The sequence below is a fragment of the Jaculus jaculus genome, chromosome 17 (genome assembly GCF_020740685.1).
Source record: "Jaculus jaculus isolate mJacJac1 chromosome 17, mJacJac1.mat.Y.cur, whole genome shotgun sequence".
NCBI lineage: Eukaryota > Metazoa > Chordata > Mammalia > Rodentia > Dipodidae > Jaculus > Jaculus jaculus.
Window position 1 is genome coordinate 17,363,595 of NC_059118.1, and position 22,066 is coordinate 17,385,660.

Below are 22,066 nucleotides of genomic sequence, written 5' to 3' on the forward strand. Positions count from 1 at the left end.
TCTCAGGGTGGCCTCGAACTCTCGGCAATCCTCCTACCTCTGCCTCCCAAGTGCTGGGATTAAAGGCGTGGGCCACCACGCCCAGCCATTATTATTATTTTTTTTTAATGAGAGAGAGTTGGTGCACCACGGCCTCCAGCCATTATCTAACTCCAGATGAGTGTGCCACCTTCTGCGCATGTGCATAATTGTGACCCCTTGTGCGCCTGGTTTATTTGAAATCTGAAGAGTCGAACATGGGTCCTTAGGCCTTAACCTTAGCACCTTAACTGCTAAGCCATCTATCTCTCCATCCCTCTTTTTAGCTTCCTAAGGTGCATCTTATATTCATTTTGACCTTTTTCTAGTATGAACATTGATTTATTTTAAATATTTTAATAATTTATTTGAGAGAGACATAGGTACAGCAGGGCCTCTAGCCATTGCAAGCGAACTCCAGCTGTGTGCTCCATCTTTCTGACTTTCATGGGTACTGGGGAATTGAGCCTGGGTTCTTTGGCTTTGCAGGCAAGTGCCTGAACCACTAAGCCATCCCCCAGCCTTAGTACAAACATTTATAGTTACAAATTTCCCCATAACCATATCTCAGATCTTATTATGTGGCATTTTCATTATTACTTAGTTCAAAGCATTTTCTGTTTTTTCTTGTGATTTCTGCTTGGATAACACAGGTTCCTTATTTAATTCCAACTATTTGCTACAAACAATTGTTGCAGAAGACTCGTTACAGAAACTGAGAGCTAGTGTTAAGGCAGAAGAAATTGTCAGCTTCCACCCAAATGAGAAATGCTTGATTTTAGCAACAAGGTAGATTTATACTGCCTCTAGTGTGCTTGAATTGCAGGTGTGCACCACCTGGCTAAGAATATTAGTTTTTTGTTGGTGTTTTTTTGTTGTTTTTTCCTGAGGTAGTATCTTTCTCTAACCCAGACAGACCTGGAATTCACTATGTAGTCTCAGGCTGGCCTCTAACAGTTACCCTCCTATCTCTGCTTCTTAAGTCCTAGGACTAATAGGTATATACCACCATGCCCAGCAGAATCTTAGTTACAAGAAGTTTTCTAGTCCTTCCAGTCTTTTCCTCAGCTAGTGCTTCTAAAAATTGAAAAGGCGAGCCGGGCGTGGTGGCACACGCCTTTAATCCCAGCACTTGGGAGGCAGAGGTAGGAGGATCGATGTGAATTCAAGGCCACCCTGAGACTACATAGTGGATTCCAGGTCAGCCTGGGCTAGAGTGAGACCCTACCTCGAAAAAGAAAAAAAAAAAAACAAACAAAAATTGTAAAGGCTTTTATATATAAGGCTTTTAAGTCTCTTATTACATATTGATCTAATAGAACTGCAAGTTTCTTCTGATCACAGTGTCAGTATTCATGCTTTTCCCAAGTCATTAGGGTTTTATTGGCCTTCAGGAACTAGTTGTTACTATGAACTCATTTTGTTTTTGGAAAAGGTGTGTAAGTTACTTAATTAAAACAACCTAGCAAAAATTCCTCTTGATTCAGCTGAAAAACTATTGAACATAGGGTGAAAGGTCACAAGGGATGGAAGACCCTTTACAGATGTTGAAGTATTAACTCAATAGGTTTGTAACTGAGCCCTTTGAGTACAAACGTCAATTGTGTAAATGCTAGTCTGTTCTTAAGAAAACTCAGCCTATAGTGTGGCTTAAATTCATACACAAGATTTGATTGCTGTGTGCAGTGGCTTATACCTTTAATTCCAGCACTTGGGAAACAGTGGTAGGAGGATTGCTGTGAGTTTGAGCTACATAGTGAGACCCTGCCTTGACAAAGATAAACAAATTTATTTTGGCCAAGAGGCCAAGGTAGCTACCATTTCCTGTGAAAACTGATACTGGGGGAGAGGTAGAGGGAGTACAGTCAGATATGCTTGTGAATCAGAGGAGACTGTCTCTCTGCTGCTAGTACTTTTCTTTCAGAATAAGTGTTTTGTTATTGTTGTTTTCGAGGTAGGGCCTCTCTCTAGCTGACCTGGAATTAACTATGTAGTCTCAGACTGGCCTTGAATTTATGGTGATCCTCCTGCCTCTGCTGGTATTAAAGGTGTGCACCACCAGGCCTAGAGCGTCACTCTCATTGTCTCCTGTTCCTGTGCTGGTTTTTCTTGTGGTCTCTTGGAACCTGGCTTCAGTAGATCCATACCATGTTTCTTGAGTTAATGGTCAAAATCCCATAATATTCATAGTGTTATTATTGAGAGAAAGATCCCTGATTTTCTGGGAACTATGAAAATAATGTAAGAGTTCTGGGGCTAGAGAGATGGCATAGCAGTTAAGGCATTTGTCTGCAAAGCCAAAGGACCCCGGTTCAATTCCCCAGGACCCATGTTAGCCAGATGCACATGCATCTGGAGTTGGTTGCAGTGACCAGAGGCCCTACTGGGCCCATCTCCCTTTTTCTCACCCTCTCTTTCTTTATCAAAGAAATAAATGAATTAAAAATAAAAATATTTTTTAGAACAATGAAATATTCAGGCTGGAGAGATGGCTCAGCAGTTAAGGTGCTAGCCTGCAAAGCCTAACCACCCCAGTTCAATTCCCCAGTGCCCATGTAGAGCCAGATGCATAAAGTCGTACATACATTTGGAGTTCATTTGCAGGGGCTAGAGAGGCCTTGGCACTCCCACCCCCTTCCAGGCGTGTTGGCACACTCCTTTAGTCCCTGCACTCTCAAGGCTGAGGTAGGAGGATAGCCATGAGTTCAAGGCCACTCTGAGACTACATGGTGAATTCCAGGTCAGCCTGGGCTAGGAGACCCTATCTCAAAACAACAACAAAATAATAATAATAAAGAGACTAAATAAATAAGGTCACACTTAAGCCTATGGTGATAAAAGTGAGTGCTAGACATGTCAAAGTTCCTTTGACTTTCTAAGTGGCTTGGTACTTTTATTGCATGCTAAGACATTTTAGAAGTAAGGACAACTAATTGGTATCATGCACACCTGTTACCCCAAATTTAGGAGATAGAGGCTAGAGGAGTATAAGGTCATCTACATACCAAATTTGAGACAGCCTGGGGCTATTTGAGACTGTCTCACAAGTCAGGACAAAACAGAAAGCAATGAGTGTGTTGTCTGCTCGTAATCAGCATTCAAGAGGATTAATGAGTTTGAGAGTATTGCAGGCTCAATAAAAGACTCTGTAAGAGGACTGGAGAGATGGCTTGGAGGATAAGACATCTGCCTGCAAAGCCAAAGGACCTTGGTTTGATTCCCCACGACCCATGTAAGCCAGATGCACAGGGTGGCGCATGTGTCTGGAGTTTGTTTGCAGTGGCTTGAGGCCCAGGTGCACTCATTCTCATCCCCCCCCCCAAGTAAATAAAAAAATAACGTATTTTAAACTATTTTTTTAATAAAACCTATAATAGAGGAGGTGAGTGACAGGAAGAGATAAAGATAAAAGAGCATAAGCCGGGCCTGGTGGTGCACGCCTTTAATCCTAGCACTTGGGAGGCAGAGGTAAGAGGATTGTCTTGAGTTCGAGGCCACCCTGAGAACACAGTGAATTCCAGGTCATTCTGGGCTAGAATGAGACCCTACCTAGAAACAAACAAACAAACAAACAAACAATAAATAAATATATATATATATATATATATATATATATATATATATATATATATATATAGTATGCTTACTGAAACTCATTGGGTAAAAGAAAACAAAAGATTCTGGCAAGGAATTCGTCCAAAATAGTGTTTCTTTTTAAATTTTATTCATTCTTGGTTTTTCGAGGTAGGGTCTTGCTCTAGCTCAGGCGGACCTGGAGCTCACTACATAATCTCAAGGTGGCCTCAAACTCATAGTGATCCTCCTACTTCTGCCTCCCAAGTGCTGGAATTAAAGGCTTACACAAAATAGTTTTTTTTAAATATTTGGAAGCTAGGTGTAGAGGAACATGTCTGAGAGGAGAGGCAGAAGGATCACCATGAGTTCAAGGTCAGCTTGGGCTAGAGTGAGACCCTACCTTGAAAACAAAAAGTGTGTTTGTGTGTGTGTAGGTATATACATACTTGTAAACATAATTTGGAGCTGGAGAACTATGGTTGGAGGTGCTTGCTTGTAAAACCTGCCAGCCCCAGCACTCACAGCTGGACATATAAAGTGGCACGTATGTCTGGTGTTCAATTGCAATGGCAAGAGACCCTGGTTCATGCATGCATGTGTGTATGTTTGTATGTATGTATGTATATACATCCGTACATGCATACATAAGTACATTTGTGAGATGAGTGTAATCCCAGCATTTGGAAGGCTGAAGCAGGCAAATTACAGGTTTGAAGCCAGTATGGTCTTCATGATGGACACTCTGTCCACCCACACCTCCCACCACCAAAGTATTTCCAACCAACAGCTGTATTTAAGTAGTTAAGTTAAACAAAGCCAAATGTTTGATACCTGTTTTCATTGTGTGATAGTGATCTATGGAGATGAATTAAGATTTTATGGCCAGTTAGGAGACCTACCATCCCATATGCTGGTTAACCTAATTTGTGGCAATGTTACACATGCACACAAGGGGGCACACATGTCTGGAATTAGATTACAGTGGCTGGAGGCCCTGGCACACCAGTTGTCTCCCTTTCTTCTCTCTCTGTTTCTCTCATAGAGGCATGGTGTTATCTGCCTTTAATCTCAGCACTTGGGAGAAAGAGGTAGGAGGATTGTCCTGAGTTTGAGGCCACGCTGAGACTACATAGTGAATTCCAGGTCATCAAAATGAGACTTCCTCCAAATAAATAAAGTTCCTTCAGGGAAGCCCTTGGCCTGAAATTCCCATGAGTCTCAGTAAGAAAATGTTTTAGTCACATTCATGGTCACATGTCTCTTCATGGGAAGGAAGTGGAAACCCCTATCCCAGGTTAGTGAAGTGAGCTGTCTTGCATCCTTGGTTTTCTCCATATGTACTTGGCCGTGGACACTGACACTGCTCTAGGATGTGCTCTAGTCAAGTCCAAGGAATCACTGGAGTTAGGGGAGGCTGATCACGTGCTGGTGTCGTCCCCTCTGAAGTTCTGTTCTGTGGACTAGGCCGGTACTACCTCCTTACAGATCAGTGGAAGCTGCGTGTTTTAGGAGTCAGCCCTATGGTCGTGGCACCCCAGGTTGTATGTGTAGCCTGAGGTGCGCTATGCTTACTTTCTCTGGGAAACCTTATCTAGTCCTTCAGATACACCCAAGCGGTTTTTTTGTTTGTTTGTTTGGTTTTTTAATTATTTATTTATTTATTTGAGAGCGACAGACACAGAGAGAAAGACAGATAGAGGGAGAGAGAGAGAATGGGTGTGACAGGGCTTCCAGCCTCTGCAAACAAACTCCAGACGCGTGCACCCCCTTGTGCATCTGGCTAACGTGGGACCTGGGGAACCGAGCCTCGAACCGGGGTCCTTAGGCTTCACAGGCAAGCGCTTAACCGCTAAGCCATCTCTCCAGCCCCACCCAAGCGTTTTTGATCCTACTCTAGTCTTGACACTTAAGGTGGTGTGTAGGGTAATTTGGGTATTACAGTGATGCTGTCTTTCTACTTGCTGCTGTTTTTTTCCCTTCCCTTAAGGTAGGGGTCTCACTCTAGCCCTGGCTGACCTGGAATTCACTATGCAGTCTCAGGATGTCCTGGAACTCATGGCAATACTCCTACCTCAGCCTCCTGAGTGCTGGGATTAAAGGTGTGCGCCACCATTCCTGGCTTTACTTGCTTACTTAACCTAATTTTTTTGTTTGATTTTTGAAGTAGGGTTTCACACTAGTCCAGGCTGACCTGGAATGCACTATGTAACCTCAGGCTGACCTCAAACTCAGCAGTGATCCTCCTACCTCTGCCTTCCATGTGCTGGGATTAAAGGTCTGCGCCACCACTCCCTGCTGACCTCATGTTGAAATGTGAACTTCTGGGGCTGGGGTGTAACTCAGCTGGCAGAGCGCTTGCCTTGTGTGTACAAAGCCTAGGGTTTGATTCCCAGCATAGCAGGTAGAGGCAGGAGAACCAGAAGTTGAAAGACATTCTCAGGTCAGGTTAAGATACATGAGTCCCTGTTGCGGGGAAGAAATATTTATTAACTTTATATTTTAATAATTACCATTTTCCTTCTCAGTAATAATTACATAGTTGTCCATTGCATGGATCTATTATCTATTATTTACCAAGCTCATTTTCTTAATCATTTAGTTTATTTCTCATGTAAATAACCTAGTGGTACATGTATCCTCAAGGAATTTAATCTGTCTTTGCAATTAGGGCTTGTTGGATATTGAGAAATCAAGCATTTTTTTTGATTTGTTTTGGTGGGGTTTTCTTTTTGTTTATTTGAGAGCAACAGACAGAGAAAGAGGCAGATGGATAGAGAATGGGCATGCCAGGGCCTCTAGCCGCTGCAAAGAAACTCCAGATGCGTGTGCCCCTTGTGCATCTGGCTAACATGGGTCCTGGGGAATTGAATTTCAAACCAAACTGGGGTCCTTAGGCTTGACAGGCAAGCGCTTAACCGCTAAGCCATCTCTTTGCCCATGGTTTGGTGTTTTTTTTTGTTTGTTTGTTTTTGTTTTTTGAGGTAGGGTCTCCCTCTAGCACAGGCTGACCTGGAATTCACTGTGTAGTCTCAGGGTGGCCTCGAACTCACGGCAATCCTCTTACGAGCTCGCATTAAAGGTGTGCACCACCACACCCAGTGAAATCAAGGATTTTAAACATATCTTTAAAAAAAAAAAGTGGGGTGAAAAGCCTGGGGAAATGAATGACTCAGCATCTGGCATGTGTTTGCAGTGGGTAGAGGCCCTGGTGTACTCCTTATCCCTCTCCTTGCAAGTAAGTAAAGTATAATATTTTTTAAAAGATTATGTTTTTGTTGCTCTTTGTACATTATATACTAGGAAGTCAAGGTTTAGAAGTACAGTCTGTGACAGGCCTCCTATGACAGCATGAGGGGTCATATGTCACATTAGGGAACGAGCAGGGTAAAGGGGAAGTTCTTTTGTTTATATTGGATGCTAGAAGATTATTATTATGGGTTTTTTTGGGGGGGATATTTTGAGATAGGGTCTCACTCTAGCCCAGGCTGACCTAGAATTCACTATGTACTTTCAGGGTGGCTTTAAACTCATGGTGATCCTCCTACCTCTGCTTCCTGAGTGCTGGGATTAAGGATGTGTATGCATCATGCCCACCTCAAATTGTCATTTATAATACAGCATGTGATTTCAAGTTTCAAATTAATGCTTCTAAATTTTGTGGCAGTATCATTAAAGATAGAAGAGCCATGAAATGACTATGATTATAAGTGCTTGGACTGAAAAGACAAAGCATAGCACTAAGAAAAAGAATATGAAAATGAAGTGTAGACCTAGCATAGTGGTGAATGTATGTATGTCTCAAACTGGAGCACTTGAAAAGAAGGTTTAATTTGACTTTTTTTCTTTTCAGGTATCTCATTCAGTTGCAAAACTCATATTAGTTAACTTCCACTGGCAAGTCTCAGAGATACTGGACAGGTAAGATGTTCACAGGAAAGGTGAGGATGTTGCCCATTGCTCCCTGCCCACCACCCACTGGTTATATGTTGTGTATTCTTCCAGTGTGCACAATATGTCTAAAACACTGGGATGGGGCTGGAGAGATGGCTTAGCGGTTAAGCGCTTGCCTGTGAAGCCTAAGGATCCCGGTTCGGGGCTCAATTACCCAGGAACCCCATTAGCCAGATACACAAGGGGGCACACATGTCTGGAGTTCGTTAGCAGTGGCTGGAGACCCTGGCGTACCCATTCTCTTTCTCTCTCTTTCTCTGCCTTTTTCTCTCTCTGTCTGTCGCTCTCAAATAAATAAATAAATAAAAATAACAATGCAAGATTTTTTTAATTTTTATTAACATTTTCCATGATTATAAAATATATCCCATGGTAATTCCCTCCCTCCCCAGAAAGATTTTTTTTTAAAGACACTGGGACGTATTGTACATTCATTTACTGTTTTGTTTTTGATTTTGGAGGTAGGGTCTCATTCACTCTAGCCCAGGCTGACCTGGAATTAACTATGTCGTCTCAGGGTGGCCCCAAACTCTTGGTGATCCTCCAGGTGTGTGCCACCATGCCTGGCTGTACATTCTTTTCTGCAAAAATATTTGAACAAGTTACTATGAATATTTTCCTCTGTGTTTAGCATATTCTACCTCAGTCTTAATGGTAGAATGGTATTTTGTTTTGTTAGTATTCTATACTGTCTCTAAACCTCTGTTAGACAAGAAAGTCAGATCGCCTATGTCATTGTTTTTAGTAGGAATGCCTTTTTTCTTTTTAAATACTTAATTGTTAGCAGAGAGAAGCCTGTGCCTCCTGAGAGCTGGGATTAAAAGCATGTGCCACCAGCCTCACTTGTTTTGTTATAGAGACATCAAGTCCAGGCTGTATTGAACTCAATATGTACACCAGGTTGGCCTTGAATTTATTGTGATCCACTTCCCTTAAACTCCCAAGTGCTGAGATTACAGGCATCAGCTACCATACCCAACTTGCACCTTCTCTTCTTTCTCCTTTCCCCTGTTTTCCTTGAACTCATAGCACTTCTCCTGCCTCGGTCTCCCAAGTGCTAGGATTACAGGTGTGCATAATCATACCTGGCTTGCTTTCACCAAGGTTTGGAGACATTTTATTAAGACTATAGACAGGGAATTCACTCTGGTAGTCTCAGGCTGGCCTCAAACTCACTGTGATCTTCCTACCTCTGCCTCCTGAGTGCTGGATTAAAGCCATGCACCACCAAAAAAAAAAAAAAAAAAAGACTATAGATAGAACTTAAAGCACATAAAAGAAGGAAAGATGAGAGAGTACAGAGAGCTCCTGCCCATGAGAAAACATGAGTGGGGTAAAGCCAATCTAGAGACCCAAAATATGGGGTCTTTTATAGGTTCTGAATGGGGGCTGAACCAACCAGCCCTGATGCCAAATTCTTAACTGTTTTTTAGATGTTTTATTGACAACTTCCATGAATATAGACAATATGACCCCTCCCACCACCCTTATTTTTACCTCCTTTTTTTTCTTTTTTCAAGATTTTATTTTATTTATTTATTTTTTTTAATTTTTATTAACATTTTCCATGATTATAAAAAAAATATCCCGTGGTAATTCCCTCCCTCCCCACCCCCACGCTTTCCCCTTTGAAATTACATTCTCCATCATATTACCTCCCCATTACAATCATTGTACTTACATATATACAATATCAACCTATTAAGTATCCTCCTCCCTTCCTTTCTCTTCCCTTTATGTCTCCTTTTTAACTTACTGGCCTCTGCTACCAAGTATTTTCCTTCTCATGCAGAAGCCTAATCATCTGTAGCTAGTATGAGAGAGAACATGTGGTGCTTGGCTTTCTGGGTCTGGGTTACCTCACTTAGTAGAATCCTTTCCAGGTCCATCCATTTTTCTGCAAATTTCATAACTTCATTTTTCTTTACCGCTGAGTAGAACTCCATTGTATAAATGTGCCACATCTTTAGTTATTTGAGAGCCACAGGCAGAGAAAAAGAGAAAATGGATGCGCCAGGGCCTCCAGCGACCGCTAACAAACTCCTTGTATCTGTAGTTCTTTGCAGTGCCTGGAAGCCCTGGCATGCCCATTCTCTCCCTCTCCCCCTTGCCTTCTCTCTCTGCCTCTTTCCCTCTTTCAAATAAATAAATAAGTGAAAGTAAGTGTTCAAAAATTAGTTTATTGGGGCTGGAGAGCTATCTCAGTGGTTAAGTGTGCTTGCTACCAAAGCCTATAGTCCCAGATTTGATTCCCTGGTGTCCACATAATGCCAGATACATGCACATACATCTGGAGTTCACTTGTGGCAGCAGGAGGCCCTGACATGCCCATTCTCTCTCCTTTTTCTTTTTGTGTTTGTTTTCAAACCAGAATCTCACGCTGGCCTTGAACTGAAAATGATTCTCATACCTCAGCTCTTGAGTCCTGGTGTCTGACGCTGTGCCCAGTGATAAAACATGGCACAAGGGGAGGGGACATAGCTCATTGGTTAAGGATGCTTAAGACCCTGCCATAAAAAACAAAGCCGGGTGTGGTGGTATGTGCCTTTTATCCCAGCATTTGGGAGGCAGAGGTAAGAGGATCACAGTGAGTTCAAGGCCACCCTGAGACTACTTAGTTAATTCCAGGTCAGTCTGGACCAGAGTGAGACCCTACCTCAAAAAAACAAAACCAAAAAAAAATGTGAAGTGATAGCTTAGTGCTTAAGGCTCCTGCCTACAAAGCCTAAAGGCTCATGTTCAACTCTCTATGTTCCATGTAAGCCAGACCCATGTTGATGCGAGTGTGTGATGTTGCACATTCACACAAGGGGGTGCACATACTTGGAGTTCGATTTCAGTGACTGGAGGCTGTGGTCTGCCAATACTCTTTCTTGCATTTAAAAAAAAAAAGTAAACAGACTGTCCTCAACCCACATACTGCTATAAACATGTATCCTGCACATACAAGTGCAAAACACACACATAACTATTTGTGGGTCAGATGTTGTGGCTCATGCCTCTAACCCTAGCATTCAGTAGGCAGAGGCAGATTCAAGGCCAGGCAGGGCTACATAATGAAACTTTATATCAAGATGTCCTCCTTCTGGGCCCCCCACCCTCCACACACACACAGTTCAAAAAGGAAGAAGAAGAAAGGAGAGGAGAGGTAAAGAAAGGTATCTGTAACCAGATATAAAGAACCTTGGTTTAGTGAGGAGGAGATTAGAACACTCAAACTCACTTTGTAGACCTGGTGAACTGACTGGTGATCCTCCTTAAGCCTTCTGAGTGCTGGGATTACAGGTGTGAGCCATCATCTCATTTATTTATTTATTTTGAGAGAGAGAATGGACGTACTAGGGTCTTTAGCTGCTGCAAAGGAACTCCAGATATGTGCACCCCTGTGTGTGCATACGTGACATTGCAGGCTTGTCACTCTGTGTCTCGCTTATGTGGGACCTGGAGATTAGAACATGAATTTTTAAGACTACACAGGCAAGCACCTTAACCACTATGACATCTTTCCAGCCCAAATGACACTTTCTTTTTTTATATATATATTTTGTTCATTATTTATTTATTTATTTGAGAGCGACAGACACAGAGAGAAAGACAGGTAGAGGGAAAGAGAGAGAATGGGCGCGCCAGGGCTTCCAGCCTCTGCAAACGACCTCCAGACGCGTGCGCCCCCTTGTGCATCTGGCTAACGTGGGACCTGGGGAACCGAGCCTCGAACCAGGGTCCTTAGGCTTCACAGACAAGCGCTTAACTGCTAAGCCATCTCTCCAGCCCTCAAATGACACTTTAAAATGACAAAAATGACAGTACATTGTTGAGGTGAAAACATTTCTTCAGATCCTGATTCCCTTTGTTTCTTCCCTTTGTTTTTAGATACAAGTCTAATTCTGCTCAGCTGCTCGTTGAGGCTCGAGTTCAGCCTAATCCATCCAAACATGTGAGTGTCTCCTGCTTGAATGAGGTTTCTATGGGTACATAGTTCTAGCTTGTTTGTGACTTACAGCTTTGCTTTGTGCTATAGCATGCCCAGTATCCTTATTCTGGGTATGAATCAACCATTGCTGCCACAGTTTCAAAGATTTCTGTTGATGATACAGTGGTGGAACACTTGCCTAACGTGCATGAAGTCTTGGATTCAATCCATAGAACTGGAGTGTGTGGGTGTGGGTGCGCGCGCCCATGCATGTGTGTGTTTTGAGATTTAGTCTCACTCTAATTCAGGCTGACCTGGAATTCACTATGCAGTCTCAGGGTGGCCCAGAACTCACAGCAGTCCTTCTGCCTCTGCCTCCTATGTGCTGTGATTAAAGGCATGAGCCACCACACCTGGCTTTTTTTGGGAAGTGGGGGAGTTCGAGGCAGGGTCTCTCATTCTGGTCCAGGCTGACCTGGAATTAACTCTGTATTCTCAGGGTGGCCTTGAACTCATGGTTGTCCTCCTTCCTCTGCCTCCCGAGTGCTGGGATTAAAGGCGTGCACCACCACGCCTGGCTCCTCTTTTTTTGTAGTTAGGTAGTATCTTTTCCAGCCGTAACTTACTTTCCTGTATGTACTTCAAAACAACTGTTTATGCCTTCCCTGGCCTCAAGTGTTGGCATTTTTAAAGGCCCAAATCCAGGGGCTAAGGAGGATGGTTCAGTGGTTAGAGGTAATTGCTTACAAAGCCTGCCAGCCTGGGTTCAGTTCCCTGGCACCAAGTCAGATGCAAAGTGGCATGTGATCCCAACTTTATAAAGACCCAAATCTAAGCCACATTTTCCGCATAGCATATTATCTGTCATTACACCTTTTTTCCGAGGTAGGGTCTCATGCTAAGCCAGGCTGACCTGAAGTCACTATGTAGTCTCAGGGTGGCTCCCAACTCATGATGATCCTCCTACCAAGTGCTGGGTTTAAAGGCGTGCACCATCATACCTGGCTAATTACACCTTTCTAAATTCCTCTAATTCTTTCTTTAAACTTTATTCATGGAGTGACTAAATACCCTGCCTACCATAGAAATTGTATCTTAATGCTTTGTTTCCTGTGTATCTAAAGCAAATAATTTGTGGCATGATATGACATATGACAACTGTATTTAAAAAGTATGTAGGCAGCTGGAGACATGGCTTAGCAGTTAAATGCACTTGCTTACAAAGCCTGCCATCCCAGGTTTGGTTCCCTAGGGGGTCCTAGAGTGCAAATAAATAAAAATTATTGTAACAAACACAGTTTGTAGGGTAGAGAATTAGAATTCAGATTAACAGTGATTTTTGCATCCTTTAGGAGAAAGTTTTCCAGAAGCGCTATTGGATAAGCATGAGAATGCATTTCATTGAAATTTTCAGCTCGATTTTTATTTTGTCAGCCAAAAAGAACCTAATATAAGCTTAAAAGTGCACTCTTTTATTGGTTTAGCGCTTCCCCCCCCCCCCCCGTTTATTTATTTACTTATTTGAGAGAGAAGCAGATAGAGAGAAGGGGTATGCCAGGGTCTTCAGCTGCTATAGGTGAACTCCAGCAACCTGTTCTGCCGTACGCATCTGCTTCACATGGATCCTGGAAAATTAAACCTGGGTTTGTTTGTTTTCTAGGCTAGTACCTTAACTGCTAAGCCATCTCTCCAGTACCCCCTCTTTTTCATGTTGGTTTATTTTCAGCCAGAAAGTCCAGATTGTATGTCTGCCAGTCTGTGTAGCATGGCTTAGATTCTAGAGTTCAAGCTTTGGAGTCCTTTGTCCACATCCTAGAAGAATTCTTTCCCCATCCTTCCAAATCAGTTACATGTGACACCTCTTTGCATTGTAACTCAGTAAAATCTCTGTTAATCTCCCGTTTTGTCATATTGATAGGGGGATAACTATTGTTCTTGACAAACTTGCAGGGAGGGTTGTATAAAACATTATAGGCTCAGCCTTTAAGAATCCTTGTGACTATTTGTTCTTTTTTAAAAAAAAAATTTTTGTTAATTTTTATTTATTTATTTGAGAGCGACAGACATAAAGAGGCAGATAGAGACAAAATGGGCACGCCAGACCCTCTAGCCACTTCAAACAAACTCCATACGCGTGTGCCCCCTTGTGCATCTGGCTAACATTAGTCTTGGGGAATCGAGCCTCAAACCGGGTTCCTTAGGCTTTACAGGCAAGCACTTAACTGCTAATCCATCTCTCCAGCCCAACTATTTGTTCTTATTGAAGGCTAACTCTGCTATGCAGAACTCGAGCAGTCTACAAAAGAAACTCCAGAGGTTCTAAAAGAACTTGTCCTAAATGGATGTTGGCAATCTTGAAATCCTGTTTTTCAGTCTAACATTATAAACCATTTTAGGTTTTCACTTTGGCCTTCTCTCCAAGTCTCTCGCGTCCTAATGGTTCTGTAAGCTCAGCTCAGGAACCACCTCCTCTAGGAAGCCTACCTGGTGTATGCCTTCTGCTTAGCCCCTTTGTAACTAGACTCTCTGTACCAGTTGGGCCTGGACACTGGAAGTTTGGGGATTACCTTCCATGTTCTCTACTTGCTGTTCAAAGCCCACCTGTAGCCCCCTGAGATCTCAGAGCTACTTCCTTTCTCATTTGGCTCTACCTCTCTCAGGTCTCCACAGCCCACCCCCCTCACCACTGTGCAGTGTGTATGCAGTTTGTGCGGAAGGAAAATCTACTCTCTCTGGCCTGCCAACACCAATTTTGCCGAAGCTGCTGGGAGCAGCACTGCTCAGTACTTGTCAAGGATGGTGTCGGTGTAGGTGAGTTTGCCACATATTTCTTATAAGGCTGGCATAAAGTGAGTGTTTTTATTGTCATATGTAGTGGTTTCCGAATGCATCAACCCCCGTATTTACAGTTTCCCAGCCCCAACCAAAGTGAGAAAATTAAAGCTTTTATAACTTTTGGTGTGAATGTAAGGTTGTCTTCTCACCTTTCTTTTTTGTTGTTGTCTGGTTTTATTTTACGAGGTAGGGTCTCAAGATGCTCTAGCTCAGTTGACCTGGAACTCACTCTGTAGTCTCAGGCTGGTTTCAAACTCACAGTGATTCTCCTACAAGTATGGTCTTGCTGTAGCCCAGGCTGACTATGTAGTCCCAAGGTGGCCTCAAAATCACCATAGTCCTCCTACCTCTGCCCCCCAAGTGCTGGAATTAAAGGCCTTCACCACCACACCTGGCTTAAAAATTATTTTAAATATTTATGTATTTGAGAGAGAATAAATGGATGTACCAAGGCCTCCAGTCCCCCCAGATGAACTCTAGGCATATATGCCATCTTGTACATCTGGCTTGCATGGGTATTGGGGAATTGAACCGAGGTCCTTAGGCTTTGCAGGCTAGCACCATAAACTGCTGAGCCATCTCTCCAACCCCCTACTAAATTCCTTTTAATTTTTTAAAGCTTTTTTTTTTTTTTAAAAAAATAAAGGTTTATTTTTATTTATTAGAGAGAGAGAGAATGGGTACACCAGGCCCTCCAGCCATTGCAAAGGAACTCTAGACACATGCACCACCATGTGCATCTGGCTTACGTGGGTCCTGGAGAATCAAACTTCAGACCTTAGGCTTAAAAGGCACTTGCCTTAACCTCTTAAGTCATCTCTCCAGCCCAATTATTTATTTATTTGCAAGCAGAGAGATACAGAGGGAAACAGAGAAGCAGGGAGGGTGGGAGAATGAGCACACCAGGGCCTCTAGTCACTTCAAAGCAACTCCAGATGCATAAGTGGTTTTTGTTTTTTCTTTTTGGTTTTTTGAGGTAGGGATTCTAGTCTAGGCTGACCTGTAACTCAGTATGTAGTCTTAGGTGGCCTTGAACTAACGGCAATGCACCTACCATGGCATGTGCCACCACGCCCAGCTTAATGTTTTGTTTTGTTTTTTTATAAGGGAGGGAGAGAGAGGTGAGTGAGTGAGAGAGAATGGCGCGCCAGGGCCTCTAGCCACTGCAAGCGATCTCCAGATGCATTAGCCACCATGTGCCTCTGACTTAAATGTGGGGCCTGGAGAATCAAACCTAGGTCCTTAGGCTTTGCAGGCAAGCGCCTTAACTGCTAAACCATCTCTGAAGCCTCACATAACTTTTTGTTGTTGTTGTTGTTTTGTTTTTTGAAGTAGGGCCTCTGGCCCAGGCTGACCTGGAACTCACTATGTAGTCTCATGGTGGCCTGGAACTCACGGTGATCCTCCTACCTCTGCTTCCCAAGTGCTAGGATTAAAGATGTGCACCACCACACCCAGCTTTCACATAACTATTTTAAAGCAGGGTTTCCTATATGGAATCTTAATTTGTTGGTCTAGTCTGATGGATAAGTATATTGTGTTGTCTATTCTGCAAGGCAGTTATCACATTGTCTTTGTTCAACAGGAGTCTCCTGTATGGCTCAGGACTGTCCACTCCGTACACCAGAGGACTTTGTGTTTCCATTGCTTCCCAATGAAGAATTGAGAGACAAATACAGGCGCTACCTCTTTAGGGACTATGTGGAGGTATGACAAACTGTTTGTCTGCCCTCTGTCGTCACCCTGGGCCTTCGTTAATACCAAATGGTCACCTAGCTTCATAGACAAGGCTACCATTAGGTGGTAGTGAAGATCTGTTAATTCCTTGTCATGTGACCATTGACTAATTAATTTACCCTTTAAGGGTCTTGGTTTTCACCTCCAAAGGATGGACAGACACCCTAACTTTATGCACAATGATGGAAACAAGCCAAATACACAAGTAAAGCATATCTCAAGAGTTGTTATTTTGTGTCTTTGAGCATAGAGCAGGTTTTTTTTTTTTTTTTTTTTTTTTTTTCCCCCAAACAGAGAGAAAAGAGAGACAGAGAGAGAGAATGGGCATGCCAGGTCCTGTAGCCACTGCAGACTCTAGAAGCATTGCCCTTGTGCATCTGGCTAATGTGGGTCTTGGGGAATCAAATCCAGGTCCTTTGGCTTTGTAGGCAAACACCTTAACTGCTAAGCCATGTCTCCAGCCAAGAAAGTTCTTTTTTTTTTTTTTTTTTAAGGTAGGTTTCACTCTAGCTAAGGCTGGAATTCACCATAAAGTCTCAGGGTGGCCTTGAATTCAGTGTTGCTCTTCCCTCTGCCTCCCAAGTACAAGGATTAAAGGCATGCACCACCACATCCGGCTTAGGCATTTTTTAAATGCATTTTAAAAATGGTTTTAGGATTCCAGCATGATTAGTTTTGGATTCCTTCTCCTTTGTTGGGCTATGTATTGTTTTGTTGTTGGTTTGGTTTGGTTTGGTTTGGTTTGGTTTTTGTTTTTATTTATTTATTTATTTATTTATTTGAGAGCGACAGACACAGAGAGAAAGACAGATAGAGGGGGAGAGAGAGAATGGGCGCGCCAGGGCTTCCAGCCTCTGCAAACGAACTCCAGACGCGTGCGCCCTCTTGTGCATCTGGCTAACGTGGAACCTGGGGAACCGAGCCTCGAACCGGGGTCCTTAGGCTTCACAGGCAAGCACTTAACCGCTAAGCCATCTCTCCAGCCCTGGTTTGGTTTTTTTGCCACAAGGGGTGTTTCGTTTTCATTAATCATACAAATAATTTTCTATAATATTCAAAGGCAAACCAGAGAAATTTGGCAGTCCAATGGGGGACCCCCAAAGAGACCCAGAAGCTAGTGACATCAGTGCAGAGTGCCCAGGTTCACAGTGCAGCTGTGGCTTGTGTCCATCTTGCAGGTGGCTCTTCCTCCACATCACAAGGAGACTCAGATGACCGGATTGGGGGATCCTCTAGGCTTTTAGGAAATCTCACTCTGATTCAGTAGTCTCTTTGGTTGACAGGTTGTTTTTCTCCTGTGTCTCCGTTTTTTTCAGCTTGTGCCTTGTCTGGTTTGTCTTCCATTTTTTTTCTTTCTTTCCTTTTTTTTTTTATTTGTTTGTTTTTGTTTTTCAAGGTAGGGTCTCACTCTAGCCCAGGCTGACCTGGAATTCACTGTATTGTCTCGGGGTGTCCTTGGTGACCATCCTACCTCTCTGCCTTTAGGGTGCTGGGATTAAAGGCGTGCGCCACCACACCCAGCCTTGTGGAGTCTCTGAGCCAGGCTCCTGGTGCTCCACTGCAGCAAAAGACCTACCCATCTAGTTTTACTGATGTCATGTTTTTTATATATATATATTTTTTTTAATGTATTTATATTTATGAGAGAGAGAGGGAGAGAATGGTTATGCCAGGGCCTCCAGCCACTGCAAACAAACTCCAGATGCATACTCCCCCTTATGCATCTGACTTACATGGGTCCTAGGGAATCAACCAAGGTCCTTTGGCTTCGCAGGCATACTCCTTAACTGCTAAGCCATCTCTCCAGCCCTACATTTGTTTTTGCTTTTGTTTTCAAGATAGGGTCTCACTCTAGTTTAGGCTGACCTGGAATTCACTTTGTAGTCTTAGGCTGGCCTTGAATTCATGGCAGTCCCCCTACTTCTGCCTCCCGAGTGCTAGGACTAATAGCATGTGCCACCACACCTGGCTTTAACTGTTTAAAAATATTTTATTAATTAGTTTATTTGAGAGAGAGAATGGGTGTGCTAGGGCTTCTAGCTACTGCAAACTAACTCCAGGCACACCACATTATGCATCTTTCTTACACGGGTACTTGGGAATTGAGCCTGGATCCTTAGGCTTTGCAGACAGGCGCCTTAACTGGAAAGCCACCATTCAGGCTCCTTCCTCATTTTTGTCTTTTATGCTTTAGCTTATTGGATTGGCTTATGGTGTCATGTGTAGGATAAACAGAAAGCCTTTGCACACTGCTGAGGCTCTTTGAGCCCTTGGCCTGTCAGATGCTCATGCACAGGTGACTGAGCTGAGCTGTGTTCCTTTTTGTGTTCCAGCCCAGAGCAATGCATCTTTTTTTTTTTTTTATCCTTGAGATATGTTCTCATTATATTGACCAAGCTAGCCGTGAATTTCTATGCTCAAGAAGTCCTCCTGGCTCAGCTCCCAAGTAGTTAAGTATCTGTGCGTCCTTCTTTATGCAGTCCACAAGTGTAGTTTTATAGTCTGTAAGATCATCTTGGGTTAATTGCTTCTTGGTTCAAGCTAAACATTCAAAGGTCCTCTTCAGGTTCTGGCTGATGTCTGGTCTTCACAACATATATCCTGAATTGGTATAATTCCCTGATGTAAGGAATCAGGAAGACCAGACGCATTTGAGCATTCAGGTAGGTCTGTTCTAGAAGCAACAGTAAAAGGATATCCTCATTGTTTCTCCTTGGTGTGTTCACAGAGTCATTACCAGCTTCAGCTGTGCCCTGGTGCAGACTGCCCCATGGTTATTCGGGTACAGGAGCCTAGAGCTCGCCGAGTGCAGTGCAATCGGTGCAACGAGGTTTTCTGGTAAGAACAAAAGTGTACTGAGCAGTTCAGGGCAGACAGCCTATCCTTCTTCCAAGGCTGAAGCGCCATGTGTGAGGGAAGGGCTGGGACATCTGCTCCAGAAGAGCACTGTGCTCCAAATGGGCAGTTTGTGTCCAGCATTTCATGAAGTGTTTAATAAGTATAATGTGTTAGGGTATATACTACTCATGGTCCAAAGATTATGTACCTGTATAGATAGCTACCTGCACTGATACCTCACATGACTGAAGATACAATGTCCAACATGTGTATACAGCCAATCTTTCAGGCTGCCCTCAAACTTGCCTCCTGAGTGTTGGCATTAAAGACATGTGCCACCATGCCTGGCCCTCTTGGCTGACTTTTATAAAACTGTAATTCATAGTGAATTCTACATTTGAGGCTCTTCTCCATTAGGTAAACATAGGCATAGCTAGTTTACCAAAAGTTTCCAGGTGCCTCGTCACCTTTCCCTGATTATCTCAGCGGTGTGATTGGCTCCGTCATTGGCAAGGCAAATAAACCGGCTACTAAACACAAGGCTATAATGTAGGTCCAGATTTGTCCTCATTTTATCTCAGGATTTATTATAAGAAAATAGTTGAGATAGTTACATGTCATCCTTGGCTCCACTTCATAGCTTCTTTGCTTAAAGTATTGTTTATTTGCTTGAAGGCCTTTGCTTTTGGACAAAAGAAAATTGTAAACATGAGAGTCTAGTTAGTTATATGAGTGTTAAGGTTTTCTAATTGGAATTTTCAGGTCTTATCAGATATAACAGGTTCCTTCTGATTTTATAAGTTCTGGCATTTATGCATCCTTATGTGCACATCTATCTAGGAGGTGTGGTGAGGGTCACATAAGAGTCTCAGTCCTAGCCAGGTGTGCTGGTACCTGCCTTTAATACCAACATTCAAGAGACAGAGGTAGGAGGATCTCTGAGTTCAAGGCCAGCCTTAGAATATATAGTGAATTACAGATGAGCCTAAACTAGAGTACCACATAAAATAGGGTGTGGTGGCACACATCTATAATCCTACATTCAGGAGATAGAGGCAAGAAGATTTGAAGTTGGAGCTGAGGAGATGGTTCACTGGAAAAACTACCTGCTGTGCAAGCATAAGGACCTGAGTCCAGCTCCCTATCCATATAAAATAAAAGACTGATTGAGAGGAGGAGGGGATATGAGGCCATCCTGAGACTGCATAGTGAATTCCAGGTCAGCATGGGCTAGAGTGAGACCCTACCTCGAAAAACCTATAATGAAATGAAAAACAGCTGGGCATAGTGGCATATGCCTTTAATCCCAGCACTTGGGAGGCAGAGGTAGGAGGATTGCCATGAGTTCAAGGCCCACCTGAGACTACATAATGAATTCCAGGGCACTTGCCTGTGAAGCCTAAGGACATGATTAACTGCCCTAGATAATCCTGAATAAGTCCAGGTCCCAAAGGCCTTTGATCTTGCCTCTGAAAAGCTCTCCAAGGTCTGCTGGCTTGGACAAGTAAAAAAATTAAAACAGCTGGGCATGATGGTGCACCCCAGCAGAGCTAGGAGGAGCACCATGAATTCAAGGCCAGCCTGAGACTACATAGTGAATTCCAAGTCAGCCTGGACTAGAGACTCTACCTCGAAAAACCAAAAAATAAAAATAAAAGTAAATAAAACATGAGACCTTGACTTGATAAGTAGTTGAAATATGTGTTTCTTTTCTAATTTTCAGTTTCAAGTGTCGTCAGATGTATCACGCCCCCACAGACTGTGCCACAATCCGGAAATGGCTCACAAAGTGTGCAGATGACTCTGAAACGGCCAACTACATTAGTGCTCACACTAAAGACGTAAGGAGCTTATCTTATCTGGCATGGATTTGCCCTCAGTAGTGCTGCCCTGGTCCCTGCCCTGGAGATTGGCCATCTGAGAGCAGAACACACAAAGCCCCAGGGCTCTGCTGGAGACTGTGGACACTCACCCAGACTTGGCATCAATTGCAGTAGTTTATCCTAATGTACATTTGGATGCATTTTTTTTAATAAAATGCCAACAATACTTGGAAAAGTTTAACCCAAAGGAAAACTATTAAAAAAAAAAAAAAAGAGCTTGTTTTTATTGAATGCCTAATGAGTTTTAATAACCCTGGGAAAGGGATCATTAATAGCCACAGCTGATGAATAGCAGACTGTAATGCAAGCCCAGACCTGTCCATTTTTACTTAGAAGCTGCCATGGGAAGGAGACATCGTCCTGTGTGCCAGTCACTCACTGAGTCAGTGCACTCAGAAGCACAGACAGGACAGTGATGTCATTATAGATCCTTCATGGCAGTGGGGAACACTGCACCACACTACTCATGGTAGTTTCCACACCCTCTTCTGGAAGCAGAAGTTCAAGGATTTAATCCAGAATGGCAGTTTTTGCGTCTTTGGCAATCCTCCCCAGCAGGCAGGCTTTCTGCTGATTTAGCGTGGGCTTAATCTGAGTCCCTTCACAGCAGGGACAGATGGTAGAAGATTTAGTGGAGCTCAGCTGGTGTTTGAATTGTTTCAGAGCCAAACGTGCTGACCTCATTTCCTTGAATTACTGTTCCAGCCTCAGCGACCTGCCACATTTAAGTGTGGTGCTCCTCCCCAGAAGTGTTTGCATGTTGAGCTATTGGGCACGGGTGCCAGGAGCTTAGTGTAATATGTCTTAGAACCGGCCTGATGGTGTGTGAGCCTAATGGCACCCTTCTGTCTCCTCAGTGTCCCAAGTGTAACATCTGCATTGAGAAGAACGGAGGCTGCAATCACATGGTGAGCAGATGCCTATACACTTTGCATGTGTGATGTGGAGCCTTTGGTCATCGTGCCCTTCCTTAATGTGTTCTCTTCTGTTTCCCTCTGACAGCAATGCTCCAAGTGTAAACATGGTGAGTCCCAGACCTGGTACTTAAGGTCCAGTGACATGCTCTGTGTTTCTTGGGCTTGGATCTCCATTGCTTGTTTAGTGAGTTCTTTTGTACTGAAATGACAAAACAAAGGAAAGCTTCAGACATTTATCATCATAACTGGCATAAAGTAATCTTGATTTTTTTTGGTGGGGGGGAGTGTTTCTTTAATTTGCCATCTTGCAGAAGTAATGTAATCAGAAGTCAAGATTGGGTGACCCTCGTGATCCTTAGTCATCCAAGAAAAAGATCTCTAGCTTCTTCTCCTTCCCT

The 22,066-nt window shown here is 43.3% G+C and overlaps 1 protein-coding gene across 2 annotated transcripts in view; it reads left to right on the forward strand.

Moving 5' to 3' along the window:
• Arih2 (ariadne RBR E3 ubiquitin protein ligase 2) overlaps positions 1-22,066 on the forward strand; it is a 64,422-nt gene that overhangs the window by 34,643 nt on the left and 7,713 nt on the right. For both annotated transcript variants that reach the window (XM_045136748.1, XM_045136749.1), the window contains 8 exons: positions 7,445-7,512; positions 11,419-11,482; positions 14,119-14,269; positions 15,879-16,000; positions 18,759-18,868; positions 20,592-20,709; positions 21,609-21,659; positions 21,754-21,775. In XM_045136748.1, coding sequence (XP_044992683.1) covers positions 7,445-7,512; positions 11,419-11,482; positions 14,119-14,269; positions 15,879-16,000; positions 18,759-18,868; positions 20,592-20,709; positions 21,609-21,659; positions 21,754-21,775 — 706 coding nt within the window. The remainder of the gene's footprint in view (positions 1-7,444; positions 7,513-11,418; positions 11,483-14,118; positions 14,270-15,878; positions 16,001-18,758; positions 18,869-20,591; positions 20,710-21,608; positions 21,660-21,753; positions 21,776-22,066) is intronic.